Consider the following 17,333-nt stretch of genomic DNA (forward strand, 5'->3'; position numbering starts at 1 on the left):
AGTTCCAGAGAAACGCTCCCGAGAAGGCTAAGCTCGATTTGTAGAGGTCTGCGAGGTATAGGAGGGATGATTTTTTGGGACCCATATCTTTTTGTAGCATGTTTGAAATGTGATTGCAAATATTTAGGACAGTCGTCATTTAGAATTTTAGACATGAACACAGCCTTGTTTAACGTCAACTGATCGTTCAAGGGGAGGAAATTCAGGAGCTTTAGTTTATCATCCGTGGACCTATTCAAATCATGCAGAATAAGTTTTGCAGCTCGGCGATGTAGGGAATTGATTCTTTTTAAATGAACATCACTGCAGTTATCCCAAAGTGTCGATGCGAAGTTTATATGAGGCATTATGTGGGCGTAATAGAACATTTTGAGTGCTGCAGAATCTGCGTAATGCCTTAATTTTGATAACAGGTACACATTTTTCGATACTAGTTTGCAAATATTACTCAAATGAGTTTGCCATTTCAACTCTTGATCAATGGTAACACCCAATAATCTATGTTCCCTAACTTGCTGCACTTGAGTTGAACCAACTGACAGTTGTAATTGTAAAGGACTTAATTGGTGTTTTTGTCTCGTGGTTATCACCGGTGCACCATACTCTTTGTTTTAATCGGATGAATGATCATTGCATTAGAAACGCACCACTCAGTGATTTCTTCCACACTTGTTTGAAGAGAAGAGTTGACGGATTCTAAAGATTTTTGACTGGTGTGAACAGAAGAGTCATCCGCGAAGAACTCACATCTAACTTTTTCATCGGACACATGAAGGGGTAAATCATTTATATAAATACAGAACAAGATAGGTCCTAATACAGACCCTTGAGGGACACCACTCCTGACAAACTCGTTTGACGAAGTTTTACAGTTAACGGATACATACTGTTTCCGTTTTGAAAGATACGATTCAAAAAAGGCACAGGCGGAGTCGTCTTTTAAATAGCACTTTAATTTCTTTAGTAGAAATGAGTGATCTACTAGGTCAAAGGCTTTCTTAAAGTACAAAAACAACGCTCCCGTTATTTCTGCTTTGTTTATTGCTGACAGCCAAGTCTCACATAAAGAGCTTAAGGCGGTGTGGCAGGAATGCTTAGAGCGGAATCCAGACTGAAAAGGATGAAACAGATTCATTTGTTCCATATATGCCAGTAGGTGTTTTTGTATGTGCTTTTCTAATAGAACAGGTAAGAGGGAAATAGGTCTAAAGTTGTTTGGGTCTGTAAGATCCTGATTTTTTGGAAGTGGTAATACCTTTGCACACTTTAAAATAGAAGGGAACACGTTTTGTTGTATGCTTAGGTCATAAACATAAGTTAGGGAATCGAGAATGTAAGGTAAAGCAAGTTTTAGCAACTTGACTGGAGTCTTGTCTGGACCCATTGACTTCTTATTTGCCATTTGTTCTACCAGTTTTCCTACCTCGTGCACTGAGATTGGAGAAATAGAAAACGTGTCAGTTTGAGTCAACTTTTGTCCACAGAATGTTTTTAATTTTTCAAAACAATCATCCGTATCAAGGGAATCATTCTGATTGAGACAAGATTTTAGGTTGTCTGCTAGTGAAATGAAGTGTTTGTTAAAATCATTTGGAGATATTTGTGACGGAGAATTGGTTGATCCCTTCCTAGATTTATCAAGAATTTCATTCACTGCTTGCCAGATTGTAGCTGTATTCTTTTTTTTTCAGAAATCAGTTTATTAAAATATTCTGCCTTTGCTTGTCTCACTGTGTCCAAAACTTTATTTTTTTGCAGTTTATACTGTTTTCATGTTGCGCTCTTTAAAATAATCACGCATCGCCATAGCCTCGATAATGTCTGAGGTTAACCAAGGGGGGAGCTGGGGATGTTTCACTCTATGCTGACGTAGTGGTGCGTGTTTATCAATTATTGAACACAAAATACGGTGAAAAATATTGCAAGCGCCCTCTGCGTCACTGCAATTGAATACGCTATAAAATGGGGCTTGGTTAAGGTCAAAGAAAAAGGCAGATTCATCAAAATACTTGAAACTTCTGTATTCGATTGTTGTGTGGCCTTTATGACGTGATTTTGGCAATCTAAGAGAAATCGAGCAAAAAACAGAACGATGGTCACTAAAACTGGAATGCACTACTTGCGCATTTGCAACGATATTCTTACTATCAGTGTAAATATGATCAATCAGGGTTGATGAAGTATTTGTTTCTCTTGTAGGGGTTTTAACCAGCTGATGAAGACCAAACAGAGCAGTGGTTGAGCACCACGTTGTTTGAGGCCTGAGTAGGTTAATGTTAAAATCGCCAAGCAATACAACATTCTCGTCACAAGCCTGTCATGACAATAACACTTTTTCGACAGTTCAGTTCAGTTTAGAGAGAGAGAGAGAGAGGGGGGGGGGGGTACCGCCAAAACTATCATACTTATTCTCTAAAAAAATAAAAAAAATAAAAAAAGGAAAATAGTAATGTCATATTGTGCAACCATTTCACATTTTAAAATGTCACCCCAAAAATTAAAAAATTCAATTGTGCACTCAAAACGGCTGATCAATTGTATCGGAAATATGTTATGACATATCAAGGAAAACATTCTCTTAACTTTTGTTACACCCGAAAAGTTGTGAACACCAACTTTTTGCAATCCTGTGAACATAGAAAGTATTTTATCAATTACCATGTTTCTTTAAATACGCAGAGGTTACAATCAACGGACCCTGCCGTGACACTTCAGAGTGTAACACGGGGCTTGCCTGCGAACAAAATCGGTGCAGTAAGTTTCTATTTTCAGCGTAGCTCTTAGTAATTCAGCTGAAAATCAACAAAGTCAAATAGCCTGAAATTCACATACACATGCCATTTCATAATCAAATGCATCTTACAAGCAGAATGTGTGTGTGTGTGTGGGGGGGGGGGGGGGGTGGGAGTGACTGGAGGGGTGTGGGTTTTTTTGGTTTTTTTTTTGGGGGGGGGAGGGGGGACACGTTTGTATATTATGCTTAGGTTTGAATAACTGTAAATGGATTGAAACTGGTTACTATAGGGTCATGTTTTGGTCAATAGGCAGGATTGTTTTTACATTTAGTCAAGTTTTGACTAAATGTTTTAACATGGAGGGGGAATCGAGACGAGGGCCGTGGTGTATGTGTGTGTGTGTGTGTCTGTCTGTGCGGGTGTGTGTGTAGAGCGATTCAGACCAAACTACTGGACCGATCTTTATGAAATTTGACATGAGAGTTCCTGGGAATGATATTCCCGGATCTTTTTTTCTTTTTTTCGATAAATACCTTTGATGACGTCATATCCGGCTTTTTTATAAAAGTTGAGGCGGCACTGTCACACCCTCATTTTTCAATCAAATTGATTGAAATTTTGGCCAAGCAATCTTCGACGAAGGCCGGACTTCGGTATTGCATTTCAGCTTGGTGGCTTAAAAATTGATTTATGACTTTGGTCATTAAAAATCTGAAAATTGTAAAACAAATTTTTTTTTTATAAAACGATCCAAATTTACGTTCATCTTATTTTTCATAATTTTCTGATTCCAAAAACATATAAATATGTTATATTTGGATTAAAAACAAGCTCTAAAAATTAAAATTATAAAAATTATGATCAAAATTAATTTTTCGAAATCAATTTAAAAACACTTTCCTCTTATTCCTTGTCGGTTCCTGATTCCAAAAACATATAGATATGATATGTTTGAATTAAAAACACGCTCAGAAAGTTAAAACGAAGAGAGGTACAGAAAAGCGTGCTATCCTTCTCAGCGCAACTACTACCCCGCTCTTCACTGCCTTTGCCATGAGCGGTGGACTGACGATGCTACGAGTATACGGTCTTGCTGAAAAATTGCATTGCGTTCAGTTTCATTCTGTGAGTTCCACAGCTTGACTGAATGTAGTAATTTCGCCTTACGCGACTTGTTTTTTCCTTGGACGCTATTTAATGAAACCTGGATGATTTGTTTCTGATTTTGTTGTTGCATTTCTCGAGGGTGAGCCGTAAAAGCATTTTCTTTTCTTGTTAGAAAGGGTAAAGGGACACGCATGCAAGCCAGATGGTGACGAATGCAGTGAGGAAACCGTGTGCGACTCGGGAAATGTTTGCAGTGAGAATAACTTTCGGTTTATGTTCCCTGTCTCACTCCTGCCCTCCATATTGGTCTGTCTTCTGGTTGTATTTAAGAATATTTCTGTACTTTTTCGTTTTAGTTCAACAGTACATTTAAGTTTCTATTTAAGGTTCTAAAAATCTAGAAATGTTCCATCCCTTTCTGCTGCAGCCAGTGTACCCTTCGTCCCTCCTGTGTGAGCGCTGTACTTTTCCTTTGTTTTGCTATTCATCTGTTTTCATGTCTGTAACTTCCAAGGCTTGTGCTTATAAGTGCTTATATTATCGGGGACATTCAAACATTCCCAATTCTTCTGTGTAAAAAGTACTGTCCTGTTATTTTACTAAACTGTCGAAAAAGTGTTATTGTCTTGACAGAAGTGTCTGCATTTTTCTGTTCTCTGCCAGAACTTCTCCCTGGGAAAGCTTGCAACAAGGGCCCGTTAAACCTATGCAAATCAGGGACTCGATGCAACAATGACGGATTTTGCAGTAAGTTATTCGTGACATTATGCTTACAGGGAAAAAAAACCCACCAAAACACAGCAACAGGTAGTGGTTGTATTGGTATTCAACTTTGAGTCAAAGCATGCGTTCCTCCCAATGTAAACACACGTGTAAGCCAAAGCCGATCTGTCCTGGCGTTTGCATGGGATATGAGCATCTTTTGAGTTGAAAGAGTGGGGAAAATCAGAATCAACACTTTGGATGAACTGATTTCGTAACCGCGAAAAATGATTTTTTTTTTATTTCATACGGTTCGGGAATGAATGACCTTTCTGGCAATATAATTGGTTTTAACTGACCGCATCACAACAATTTACAGTTAAATGTATCTGTGTGCTTTTTTTTTATAACGGGTAGTGTGAGAACAGAGGTTGTTGAATGTGCAAAATTAAAGTATTTTTAGCAATGCTCTTTGGACTCAAGAGGGGAACCTAATTCACTGGCGCACAAACAGACATATTAAGACTTGCATTCAAGACTGCGTGCATATAATCATGACTTCAGGTTAATTAGAGCAGTTCACTTAGGGTGTTCAGACTGTGACCGTAATCTGAAGTAAACTAACGCAATTCACAAGCTGAACTTGATCTTTACAGGCATTATTTCTAATCATCTTAAAAAACTTATTTGAGCATCTGTTCCTGCTGTCTGCTTTGTCTTGCAGAAATACAGGTAGGACTTGGATGCAACGCATATGACGATCAGTGCTCAGAACAAACTGTGTGCACCAACAATACAGCTGAGTATGACACCAGCACTATATGCAGTAAGTATACCTTGTTTTTACATTATTTTTGTCAAGTTTTTATTTTCTTTTGGGCTCACCTGAGTAATAATTAAGTGAATCTACGTAGTGAGCAGTGTTCTTTGATAGCTAGCGGGACAGCTGTGAACAATACGCGTAACTTTTAGGTCTCTAAGAAAGAGCTTGGACACTTTACAATCTTCTAGGGTTTAACGAACTCCAGACATGACCGAAGTAGGATTGACCCTTGCCAAGTTTCAAGGTCACGGCGGGGTCGAATTTGGGTCATAAAATGAAAACAAATGATCAATTTCTCGAACGTTTTTGAAGCTCCTGATTTAAAACGTTAGGGTTTGATAACCTTCAGACACGACCCGTGTTATGTCGACGCTTGTTATCGTTCAAGGTCACATTGGTGTTGTGTTTAGGTCATAAAAAGGAAAATTGGCCAATGTTTGAAATCTTTAAAAAGCTACAACTTTGAAACTTTACACAACTTGAGGGTTTGATAGCCTTTAGATAGGATCGGACACAAGTGTGACTGATCCTCGTCATATATCAAAAAGAGACTGTCTGACTGGGGTCAAGTTTGGGTCAAATCTAAATGAAAACTGTATTTTTCGTCATTTTTGACTCCCCTGAGTAATCTGGAGAGTTTTAGGAATGAGCAGTGTAAGGCAGCCGGATGGCCGTCCGTAGCTAAAAACAAAACAAAACTTTGGGGTTATCACGGATGTTTTTGAAGCTATATAGCTTTAACACTTTGCACAATTCTAGGGTTTGATGATCTCCCAACATTACCCTCATCAAATTCTGAGGTCACGGGGGGGGGGGGGGGGGGGGGGGGGGGAGGGGTCATGTTTGGTTAATACAAATTTAACATTGAGTATTTATTTAATGTTTTTGATGCTAAAGCCTCCAAATTTCACACAGGACACAAATTCCGCTGGTTTTAGTCAAATCTACTAACAATATCTACGGAGCAATCATATCATATGTTTTCTCATAGCTTTGCAGTCGTTATCGAAAACAATCTCCCCTCTTCTCTCCCTCTCTCTTACTTTCTCTCTCTTGCTCCCTCTTGATCTCAATCTCTCTCCTCTTTTCTCTCTCTCTCTCTCTCTCTCTCTCTCTCTCTCTCTCTCTCTCTCTCTCTCTCTCTCTCTCTCCTTCTCTCTTACTTTCTCTCGCTCCCTCTTGATCTCAATCTCTCTCTCTCTCTCTCTCTCTCTCTCTCTCTCTCTCTCTCTCTCTCTCTCTCTCTCTCTCTCTCTCTCTCTCTCTCTCTCTCTCTCGCTTGGTCCCTCTTGCTCTCAATCTCTCTCTCTCGATCTGTGTCTCAAGATTGTGTTCTGCCTTGCAGTGCTAAGGGCGACAGAGGCCTGTGCGGGAGAGAACAGCACCCTGTGTGATTCTAAGACGCTATGTCAGGATGGAATATGCAGTAAGTTACTGTTCGTAACATCTTTCAACATTGTTTAAGGTTGAGACGCACAACATGCAACATTATTTCATGTAACTGGAACAGTGGGAGAAAATCAGTAACTGCTGTTGGCAGCCGCTGTCATTAATACAAAGGCAGGGTTTGTACATGTGCTTGTAACCCTTGAAATTGCTTGGATTTGGAGGGGTCAGTTTCAAGTCATTGAAAGACCTTAAACAATTGGCAAGATCCTTGAAAGTCCTTAAAAAATCTGATGCTGCTGACTGATTACTAAGCAACCACCCACAATAAACAATTGCAATGTTTTATTATTTGATAACCTCAAAGAAAACGTTGAACAGCAACTCACAATCCCACCCCCTTTGAGTCTGTCAGCTTCAAAACCACCATCTGCTACGGATCTGCCATCTTTAATAGCAGAGTCCAACGCTTTATGCAGAAGAGCAAAAGAAATATGAGCAGAACTGCAAGGACTGGACAACGTTTTCAAAGAAAAGAAAGAAGCCCTTCCTGCTTCGTAACCACACAAGGGCCATAATCGTTCACATACATTACTTTGCATTTTTATGGATACCACCTAACTGTGCAAAACAGGCAGACTGAGTGCTGACATTAGTAACAACAGACACAAATTTAAATCATTAATGTGTGTGTGTGTGTGTGTGTGTGTGTGTGTGTGTGTGTGTGTGTGTGTGTGTGTGTGTGTGTGTGTGTGTGTGTGTGTGTGTGTGTGTGTGTGTGTGTGTGTGTGTGTGTGTGTGTGTGTGTGTGTGTGTGTGTGTGTGTGTGTGTGTGTGTGTGTGTGTGTGATTGTGACAGGGGAGGCTACCGCTCCTTTCACAGCAGACTCTGCACCCGAGTTGTTGGCCTTTAAGTCCAACACCGGTGGATTGTGGAATTCTGTTTGTGATGGGGTCTGGTGGTTTCCGATTGTCTGTATGTTCATGGAAACCTTCGGGTTTGCATAACAGTTTTTATAGGGCTTAGAAATTAGCCCTAACATTTTCAATCCTGTTTGATTGCACTTCGCCTCCCGAGGTGATCGTAGTGTCACGGCACTCGGTTACATGTGTGCTGATTTTTATTTGCTATTGTACATCGCCGTGAGGTCTGGCGATTCATAAGTGTTCAACGTACCATGACCTTTCCTCTTTGTCTCTGTTTTTCTAGTGAGCAAATACAGCGCGATATTTTGTCAGTAGGCCTAAACTTCGGCCATGACCTAGGAAAATAACCTGCGCAGCCGCAGTGAGGAAGAAAAAGGAACTCTTGAATGAAATGATGACGTTTAGAATGAGACCTAGGCAAATTTGACCTTGATTCCGACCATGAACCCTCTCTCCACAATTTGGCGGTGATTGAAGGTCGTACCGATTCATAGTTTCATAGTTTCATTCGACATACTGCGACCTCATCTGTGTTCCGATCGTCGAATTATGCATGGTAGCTTTTATTTTATAGCTCGTTTCGACATACATTAAACAGATGAAATTTACCAGTGACAGTTCATTTCTGCAGCAAACTGCCAACGCATCATTGCCGCCTTGGTGGGTGGTGTTGGCCACGGACCACGACGGACTAGACCGAACAAAATCCAAATGACGTGTGTTTGTCTTCTCTGTACACAACTCTGTTCTATATTTTTAGACTCTTAAGTCCCAATGGCAGCAAAGCGTAGCAAGCCATTCGAAACCCGTGTCTTGAAATAGCTAAAACACTCTTCTGTGATGCCGTTACAATGTTAACAAAAAAAGTGAAAAGAAGTATAAAGGTTCAGTGGCGAAATGACAGCAGATCGAGCATTTATTCCGGTCAATGAAAGGAAAAGTGGAGCTTCTACAAACCGTGTCAACCACCAGAGCTAGATTCTTAGCAGACGACAAACAAAGCATATACTACCTGATTTGTGATGACAATTATGTTATGAATTATCTGTACGTTGTGAAGACATTTCAAAGCACAAAATTATTAGCTTTGACTGGCCACGGGATACATACCTTACACCTCCGATTCATCCATAGAATCGCGTGGTATCTTGTCTCGTCGGGGTGAATGAATATAATGACGTCACTCGAGTCAGAATACCACGCGATACAATGGATGGACGGAGGTGTAACTTATACTTATTGTTGTTATTATTACTATTATTAGTAGTAGTAGTATTTTGATTATTAATCGATTTGTCAAGTGAATTTGCCCTGTTCAACAGGGCTGAGACTTCATGAAAACTGCCCTGGGAAACTGCACAATGCCTGCCGTTCCGAAACTACATGTGACAATGGCATGTGCAGTAAGTATATTATATAAATTTGTGTGTGTGTGTGTGTGTGTGTGTGTGTGTGTGTGTGTGTGTGTGTGTGTGTGTGTGTGTGTGTGTGTGTGTGTGTGTGAAACCATTCGGTCAATATGGTAGTGTTGTGAATTGATTTGAACGTATTTTAGACTGAAATAGCTAGTTTCGAGGTGCATCTGACAAAACACCAAGTGGTAGGCGGCCTGTCAAACGAAAAGTTTGAGGAAATATCAGAACACAGAAGGGAATTCAATTGTCAAGAAAAGCAGAGAAAGCATCAACTCGGCGTGTCAAGATCAAGCAGTTTCTAGTACCCCCTACGTCTGCAGTAGTGGTGTGGATGGTTCAAAGTCAACAGACTTTTCAGAGACAGTAAGTGCCACGCCCACAGCTTCTGAGCAGAAAGTTAGGACTGGATTCAGTTGTCTTTTAAAAATCTGAAATAGATTTTTTAAAAACAGTATATTCCTAGAAGTCAAGATAAATCACTAAAGGATGAGAACCAGGCCATCTAGGAAGGGGTTCCTTCCCTTGCTGGGGCTCATTAAATCCAGGTAGGCTTGCAGTCAATGTGTTGTCTTGTCTGCTTGTTATGGTTTTGGCGGTCAAAAAGTTTGCCGAAAATTGCCCGTTTGTGTAGGTTTAGACAGGATATTTTCAAAACTATCCAAGATATCTTAATTAAAACTGGTGTGTGGGTATAACTCACATCAGAGTGGAGCATGTAGCTCTGAATGAGTCATTCAATGAGTTGTTACTATTTTATGATTTTATGTATTTTTAAAACCTGTTGACCAATCGGTATAATAATCAAAATGCCTCTAAAATGTCAGGTACATGTCCTACACAATAAGCTGAGGTAGGGGATCGAGTATTAATATTCTAATGTTTGGAAAATAAAAAAACAATGACCCCAGGTGTAGGGTTGGTAGGCAGCTTGTTTCAAAACAAGCAGAATTTTTGCTTTTCGCACTGCACAATTTCTTTAGTAAAACATTTTTTGTATCATATTTCTGTGAATCAAACCAGTAAACTTGACTCCTACCAGAAAATACAATCAATTTGCTACACTGTGTCCAATTTGGAGGTCAATATGGTGATTACATGATTTTTCGTGATTTTTCGCGTTTTTGGTGTAATGTTTAGGAGGTACTGCCACCTTCAACATTTGTGCATTACTAGGCCTACAGCAGTGCACCAATATTTTCTATTTTTAATTAAATGTTTATATTATTACATTTTTTTTCTCCCTCGGTCATTTAAAAAGGATGTTTACAAAAGAACACATTTTTCAATCCAGTGAATGTTTGAAGCACTGTCAGCCGGACAGAACAGACAATATGTTGACCAAGCCCTGATACAAACATAGCCGACAGCAGCGCGCGAGCGTGAGTTTACAACCCGCGGCGTTGAGTAACGCTTCCTGCACGCTGATCTCAGTCTAGTCTCAGTACCCTACCTTAGCGCAAAGAAGAATGATTGGTCTATGTGTACTCTACAATCTGTGATGCGCACACACACACGCACACGCACGCACGCTGGCACGCACGTGCGCACCATGACCTTGTGTCGATGTCCAGTATGCCGAAAAACGTTTACACAAATATTGACTTAATGTCAAGTTAAGAACAAAATGTTTGACTTACTTAACAATGCTCCTTTGACCTAATAAAGTATTTCTTTTCCAGAATATGAGCTGGATGACAAATGCGAAAGCGACAGGGACTGCAAACAAGGAACAAAATGCGATATGTTCAAACACTGCAGTGAGTGTGAAGTGATCAATGGTTTTCTCAAATCAATAACCAAATATAAACCTGGGCGGCTAAAAACATAGTGGTGTGAGGTGGGGGAGGGGGATGGGGGGGGGGGGGGGGTAGTAGATGGGGACTTTAAGCAGGAGCACAACACTCTGTGTTTTTGTTTTGTTTTGTTTGTTATGTGTTTGTTCTGGGCTGGGTTGGGTTTTTTTTTGCGTTTCGTTGGGGGATGGGGGGGATGGGCGTTTAGCATTAAGGCACAGAAATCCGACAGTCATACGAATTTGGCTGCCTCTGAAAAACACCATTACTGCACCATGCTAATGAACTATTGGTATCCTGATGTAAAATGGCTAATTAAAGGCAGAGTAAGCCTCCCGTAAACCATCACAGATACGGTCAGGCTTTTACACACAGTACAAACACCATTTCATTTAAACACTCACCAATTGAGAACATCCTAGGTGCCCTCCGTAAAGAGCAAACAATTTTCAAAGAATTTATTTTTGCGTGGTTTATCTTACCCCTGAGCCATCGTGAACCCGTGTGATCCAGTTTTCCCTTTTCACAATGCAGTCGTCATAGTTAGTCATTTGAATGCGACTCGACGTGAGCTTATCTACACTAGCACGTTTTTTTAATGCACGAAACAACGGCTGTGGTTCACAAGAACTCTAGCGATGGCTTTTGACTGTTGAGAGGAACGGCGATTTGCACTGATAAACCGGCCGTCGTCTGCTACGACCCTTGCGTGACCCTGCTTCCGGGCTTTTCTTTTTTTTTAAACTTTCACAACTTCGAATTGTTCTGATCTTGTCTTGATGAAAAACGAATTCTTTTATGATTAAAGAATGTTTGTGTAACAAGGTGTCAATTTATTATTTAGATTTTAAAAGTTAGGTCTAGCGCAAAAACGAGGCGCCGTTGTTGTTAACGGAACAAGTCTACGAAAATAAATTCTTTGAAAATGTCTCACGCTCGACAGAAAGCAGCCAGGATGTTCCCGTTCGGTGAGCGTTCAAATGGAAGTATGCTTGTACTGTATTTAGACGCTCGGGGAGCTCTGTGATGGTTTACGGGAGGCTTACTGTGCCTTTAATGCGATGCAAGTGAACATAGTAAAGAGAATAATATTAACAACTATTGTGTTTCCAGCGTAGCAATAGGGCCCGATATTTCGACGAGACAAGTATAATGCCGACGAGTCGAAGACGAGTCGCATTATACTTGTTCGAGTCTAAATATCGGACCCTATTGCTACGATGAAAACACAATAGCGTTTATATAGCTATTCTGACATTAAATTCTGTGTTAAAATCATGTTTTTGTCAGCAACAAGGACCAGAATGGTCCATGTCGTTCATTGCAGACGACGGTTCCCTTTCTGCATGAAGCCACGGAAATAACCGAACATTGAAAAACCCACGGACATGTATTACGGAGAAAACTCAAGATAACCGGATGCTTAGCATTACGTCAATATCTTAGGAATCATATGACGTTATGACGTATCATGCTTGCCTACGTAGATTGTATGTTCGAAAGTCTGACTTCTGTTGGGAATTCGCGTGGTGAAGACTGCGGTAAATCTGTAGATGATAAGAGAACAAGGATTGTCTCAGAAGAAACGACGAAATGTTTCAGACCGGTAACTTCATTTCAACATTGCACTACACAATGGACGTTCTATGTGACAGGAGAGTTTGCTGATTTTGTGCTAAACATTGGTGATTGGAGAGATCGTCTGCAAAAATCAGAGATAGGTCGCTTCAGATTGCAGCTTCTGGAAATTTGCAAGGTTTGCTGCCAGTTAAAGAACTGGATTTTACACGTAATGTATGTCATGTACAGTAAGCAACAACAAAAACACACACAAAGCAAATTGCATCGTCTGTCGACTAGCCACAGACACAAGCCTGGTGAGGTATGCGTGTACTTTATACACGTGGAAGAAACCGGAACCATGCGTCTTTGTTATTGCCGATATCGTTTGGATATCGGCAAAAATGGCCAACTTTCGTAGCGTTATGCTTTGATGATCGGAAAAGGGATGTGTGAGACCATCCAATCACAGCCCCCGAATCCCCCCACGTGTCCATCAGAATAGCTATATATGTACATGGCTTGCTGTGTCGTACCAGATTTACACAAGTTGCTTTTTGACTCCCCAGAGTTAACAGGAGAGTCTTAGGAATAAGCAGTGTTAAGCCACCCGGCTGGCCGGCGGACTGTGCGTGGACAAAGAAGAACAAGTCGCGTTAGGCGAAATTACAACATTTAGTCAAGCTGTCCAACTCACAGAATGAAACTGAACTCACTGCATTTTTACAGCAAGAGCGTAACTATACTCGTAGCATCGTAGTAGTTGCGCTGAGAAGGATAGCACGCTTTTCTTTATCTCTATTCTTTTTAACTTTCTGAGCGTGTTTTTAATCCAAACATATCACATCTATATGTTTTTGGAATCAGGAACCCACAAGGAATAAGATGAAATTGTTTTTAAATCGATTTCGGACATTTTATTTTAATAATAATTTTTATATTTTTAATTTTCAGAGCTTGATTTTTATCCGAATATAACATATTTATATGTTTTTGGAATCAGAAAATGATGAAGAATAAGATAAACGTAAATTTGGATCGTTTTAAAAAATTGTGTTTTTTTTACAATTTTCAGATTTTTAATGACCAAAGTCATTAATTAATTTTTAAGCCACCAAGCTGAAATGCAATACCGAAGTCCGGCCTTCGTCGAAGATTGCTTGGCCAAAATTTCAATCAATTTGATTGAAAAATGAGGGTGTGACAGTGCCGCCTCAACTTTTACAAAAAGCCGGATATCCCGGTTAAAGATCCCACGATTGAAAAAAGGGTCTTTCCTGGCAAAATTGTATAGGCGTAGATAAAAATGTCCACCAAAATACCCGTGTGACCTGGAATAATAGGCCGTGAAAGATGGATGCAGCGCCTAAAGGCAGTCGATCTACTGGCCGATGTGAATGCGTGATATATTGTGTAAAAAATTCCATCTCACACGGCATTAATAGGTAACATGCGCCTTGAGTCGCCTTGTGTGGTGAGATACGTGCGCGATATAAATCCTCGTAAATAAAATAAATAAATAAATAAATATGACGTCATCAAAGGTATTTATCGGAAAAAAGAAAAAAACCTCCGGGGATATCATTCCCAGGAACTCTCTTGTCAAATTTCATAAAGATCGGTCCAGTAGTTTGGTCTGAATCGCTCTACACTCACACACGCACAGACGCACAGACACACAGACATACACCACGACCCTCGTCTCGATTCCCCCTCTATGTAAAAACATTTAGTCAAAACTTGACTAAATGTAAAATAAAACAAGAGGCGAAGCCTTCAAGGCTCCCGTAAGAAATCAACAAACAGTAACATAACACAAACTCACTCACTCCGTAACACACACACACAAACACACACACACACACACACACACACACACACACACACACACACACACACACACACACACACACACACACACACACAAACACACACACACACACAGTTAAAACTAACGCATCATATCAACTCCATGTATAATTTTCAAAAGAAGGCAAATAACATGACTAGGGTAATAGGTTAGGTACCTGCCATGTGGGCACTTTTTCCACTGCTGTCCTCAGTCCTATACTTTTCATCAAGACTTGTCACCATGCCGAGTAGATCTAAATTCGGAAGTCTTCATGTGGCTGAGGCATATATCTGACATAGCGTCGATCTTGTTGTAGGTTAACCTCCTTTCTGAAACAAATGGCAAAATGCGATTAGTTATGATGACTACAACCTACACAAATATAAACAGTGTTTTGAAACAGAATAGTCAGGTTATACAAGCCACTTTACCTATGCAGCATGGTAACCCTACAATATGCGAAACATGTCGACTGCAGCAGCCTGGTTCTTAAAATAATTCTGACGGTCAACACAGCCAGAAATGCCAACAAAGACAAGAAAGCTGTGGCAAGGTAAGCTTACCAAACGTTACATAGCGAATCATATGATAGTGCGTAAACAGCAAACAGTAGATCTACAATCAAAGAGAGGATCGAGTCTGGAATGAAACGCGATACAGATCTAGCATTCAAAAACTGTCTTTCACGTTCAAGGAAGTTGTTGCAAAGTACTTAAGACTTACTAAATTGTACAGACAAAACCATGACAGTGCATGTTTTGAATCTGAGGAAAAAATCGTGATCATTTTGACTTTGAGAACAGATTCATTCCGTTTCCTTATATCTGCATGTTCAAGTAAATGGTGGACAGTTTTTTTTCGGGCAGAGTAAACTTAACTTGAGACTCTACAGTCTACTGCAAGTCTTGAAATTCACATAAATCGAACCACGAGCAAAGACATCCAAACATTACAGGCACTTTAGATCAACTCATTTCACTAGAGGTGACTGCCTAGCACTGTGTTTGACATCCGTGTCTGCTGAAATAAAAAGAAATTAAAACAAAACGGATTAACAGTAGGTGACACGTTATCAGAGTGGGAGACACTAGATCTGTCTCTGAACTTACCGGGATACGGCTGCAAGATCGACACTGACTGCCGCGCTTTCGACAGCTCTTCCTCGCGTGGACATTGGAAACACGCTGTGCAGATCAAATTGTAGGAAATCTCCCTTTGGTATCTTCTTTATTTACTTTTCTGGAGCTTAGAAACCGAACAACATGAAATCGTCTTCCCCGGCGAATCGGCGAGGTGAGAACTGGACCACAATCCTTCGCGCGACCCCTGACCTGATCTTGACACCTGACCTGCCGTCTACATGCCAAACACGACACAAATCAGTCAACTGCTTGTACCCCTTCAAAACCCCCCACCACCCGTTTTCTTTGGATACACGCTTTAACTACACACATGCCGACACAATGTTGATCATTGCTTCAATAATTTGAAGATGGTGCTTGAAAATGAACCACGTGAAATGAGTATTTCGGTGTTTAGCCAAAAATGTTAAAGTTTCTACCACAGACATACACACATACATACATACATACGCACGCACGCACGCACAGACAGACAAAGTTTACCATCGCATAGGCTACACTTACGTGAGCCAACAATAGCAAAAACCCGTTGAGGTTATCTCAGATGTTTTCGAAGCTAGAGCTTTGAAACTCTGCACACTTATATGGTTTGATGATCACCCGACATGACCCCAGTTCTAGGGTTTGATGATCTCCCGACATGGCCCCAGTTTGGGTGACCCTCGTCAAATTTTGGGGTCACAGCGGGGTCATGTTCGGTTTCCCAAAAGCGTTTCTAAATATTGACGATTTCTCTGGCGTTTTGAAGCTAGAGCCTCATTTCACACACTTGTAGGTATGGATGATCTCCAGACATGAAGCATTTTTGGTTTGGTTTGGTCAAATTTCAAGGTCACAACATGAACATGTCTGCTGGAGAAGATCAGTCAATACTAAAAAATATCCCCCGAGCTAACAAGGAAATAAGTCTCCACTTTATCAAAATAGGATGTAATTTGTTTGATTTGAGGTCACAGCTTATTAGTGTCTTGTGTAATTTAGTCTTGACTAGACTAGTAATGTGGTTTTCTTGTTGAATATTGAAATGCGAGCGAAAGCAAAGCTTTTTAATAATCAAAAAAACAAACCGAATGTTAACCTGGAATGACAAAGAAAGCCATGTAGAGAGAGGCTGCACACTTGAGGTCAACAAACTATAAAGTGGAATTGGGAGAACATTGCGCCAATCAAATTGGAGCCTAATGTGTTTAGTTGCGCTGAGGCAGAAGAGTCAAAATTGATTTTGCCTTTTTTCAAAAGGGCTATCTCTGACGTCAAAAGCGAAAAAGGAGTCCTAGGGTCTGGTGTAAGTTCACAACATCTTCAAGAGAAAACGTCAAAGTGTTTCGAAAAAGAAGTTTGTCTCGGCGACTTCGTAAGTACGAGCAGTATAAAACGGAGGTCTCAGCCATACTGCATAGTTGATCCGATCTCATTATAACATGACATACACATGTGTGAAGATATGGTTTATTTATGACATGGGTAGTCTTTCTCAGCCTGTAGAATAAATAAGTGATTAAAAGACTTGTCCATAATTTTGTCCCATTGTTTTTAATGTCTGAACGAAGAAATCGGCCTTAGCCAGCCTTGTAAGGACCATCCTTACAAATGTATCGCTGGAGCCGCGTGCACCACAGTGGGAAGCAGCCTGGTTTGCAAGTGTACCCATAACCCTACTGCCAAACAAAATTCTGATTTGTGCGGTAAGGTAACGTTTACTCCATTTGTAAAAATGTCCTAAACTTTATGATAATAATAATAATAATGATAATAATAATAATACATCATATTTTCAGAGAGCATGTATCCGGGGTTAATCCCTGGCCAGAGCGCCGTACAATTATTTTTGAAAAACACATACACAAAGCATAACATTGTTTAAATTGAACCCATGCATATCAATTACAAA

At 40.2% G+C, this 17,333-nt stretch overlaps 1 protein-coding gene across 1 annotated transcript in view; it reads left to right on the plus strand.

Annotated features, from left to right (window-relative positions):
- Positions 1-17,333, plus strand: part of LOC138948689 (uncharacterized) — a gene marked incomplete in the record, with an annotated part of 97,620 nt that overhangs the window by 71,125 nt on the left and 9,162 nt on the right. The window contains 7 exon segments of the mRNA XM_070320282.1: positions 2,680-2,754; positions 4,015-4,095; positions 4,506-4,589; positions 5,269-5,370; positions 6,713-6,793; positions 9,003-9,083; positions 10,775-10,852. Of these exon segments, the coding sequence (XP_070176383.1) occupies positions 2,680-2,754; positions 4,015-4,095; positions 4,506-4,589; positions 5,269-5,370; positions 6,713-6,793; positions 9,003-9,083; positions 10,775-10,852 (582 nt within the window).

This window comes from Littorina saxatilis, linkage group LG15 (assembly GCF_037325665.1).
Source record: "Littorina saxatilis isolate snail1 linkage group LG15, US_GU_Lsax_2.0, whole genome shotgun sequence".
In the NCBI taxonomy this organism is placed as follows: domain Eukaryota; kingdom Metazoa; phylum Mollusca; class Gastropoda; order Littorinimorpha; family Littorinidae; genus Littorina; species Littorina saxatilis.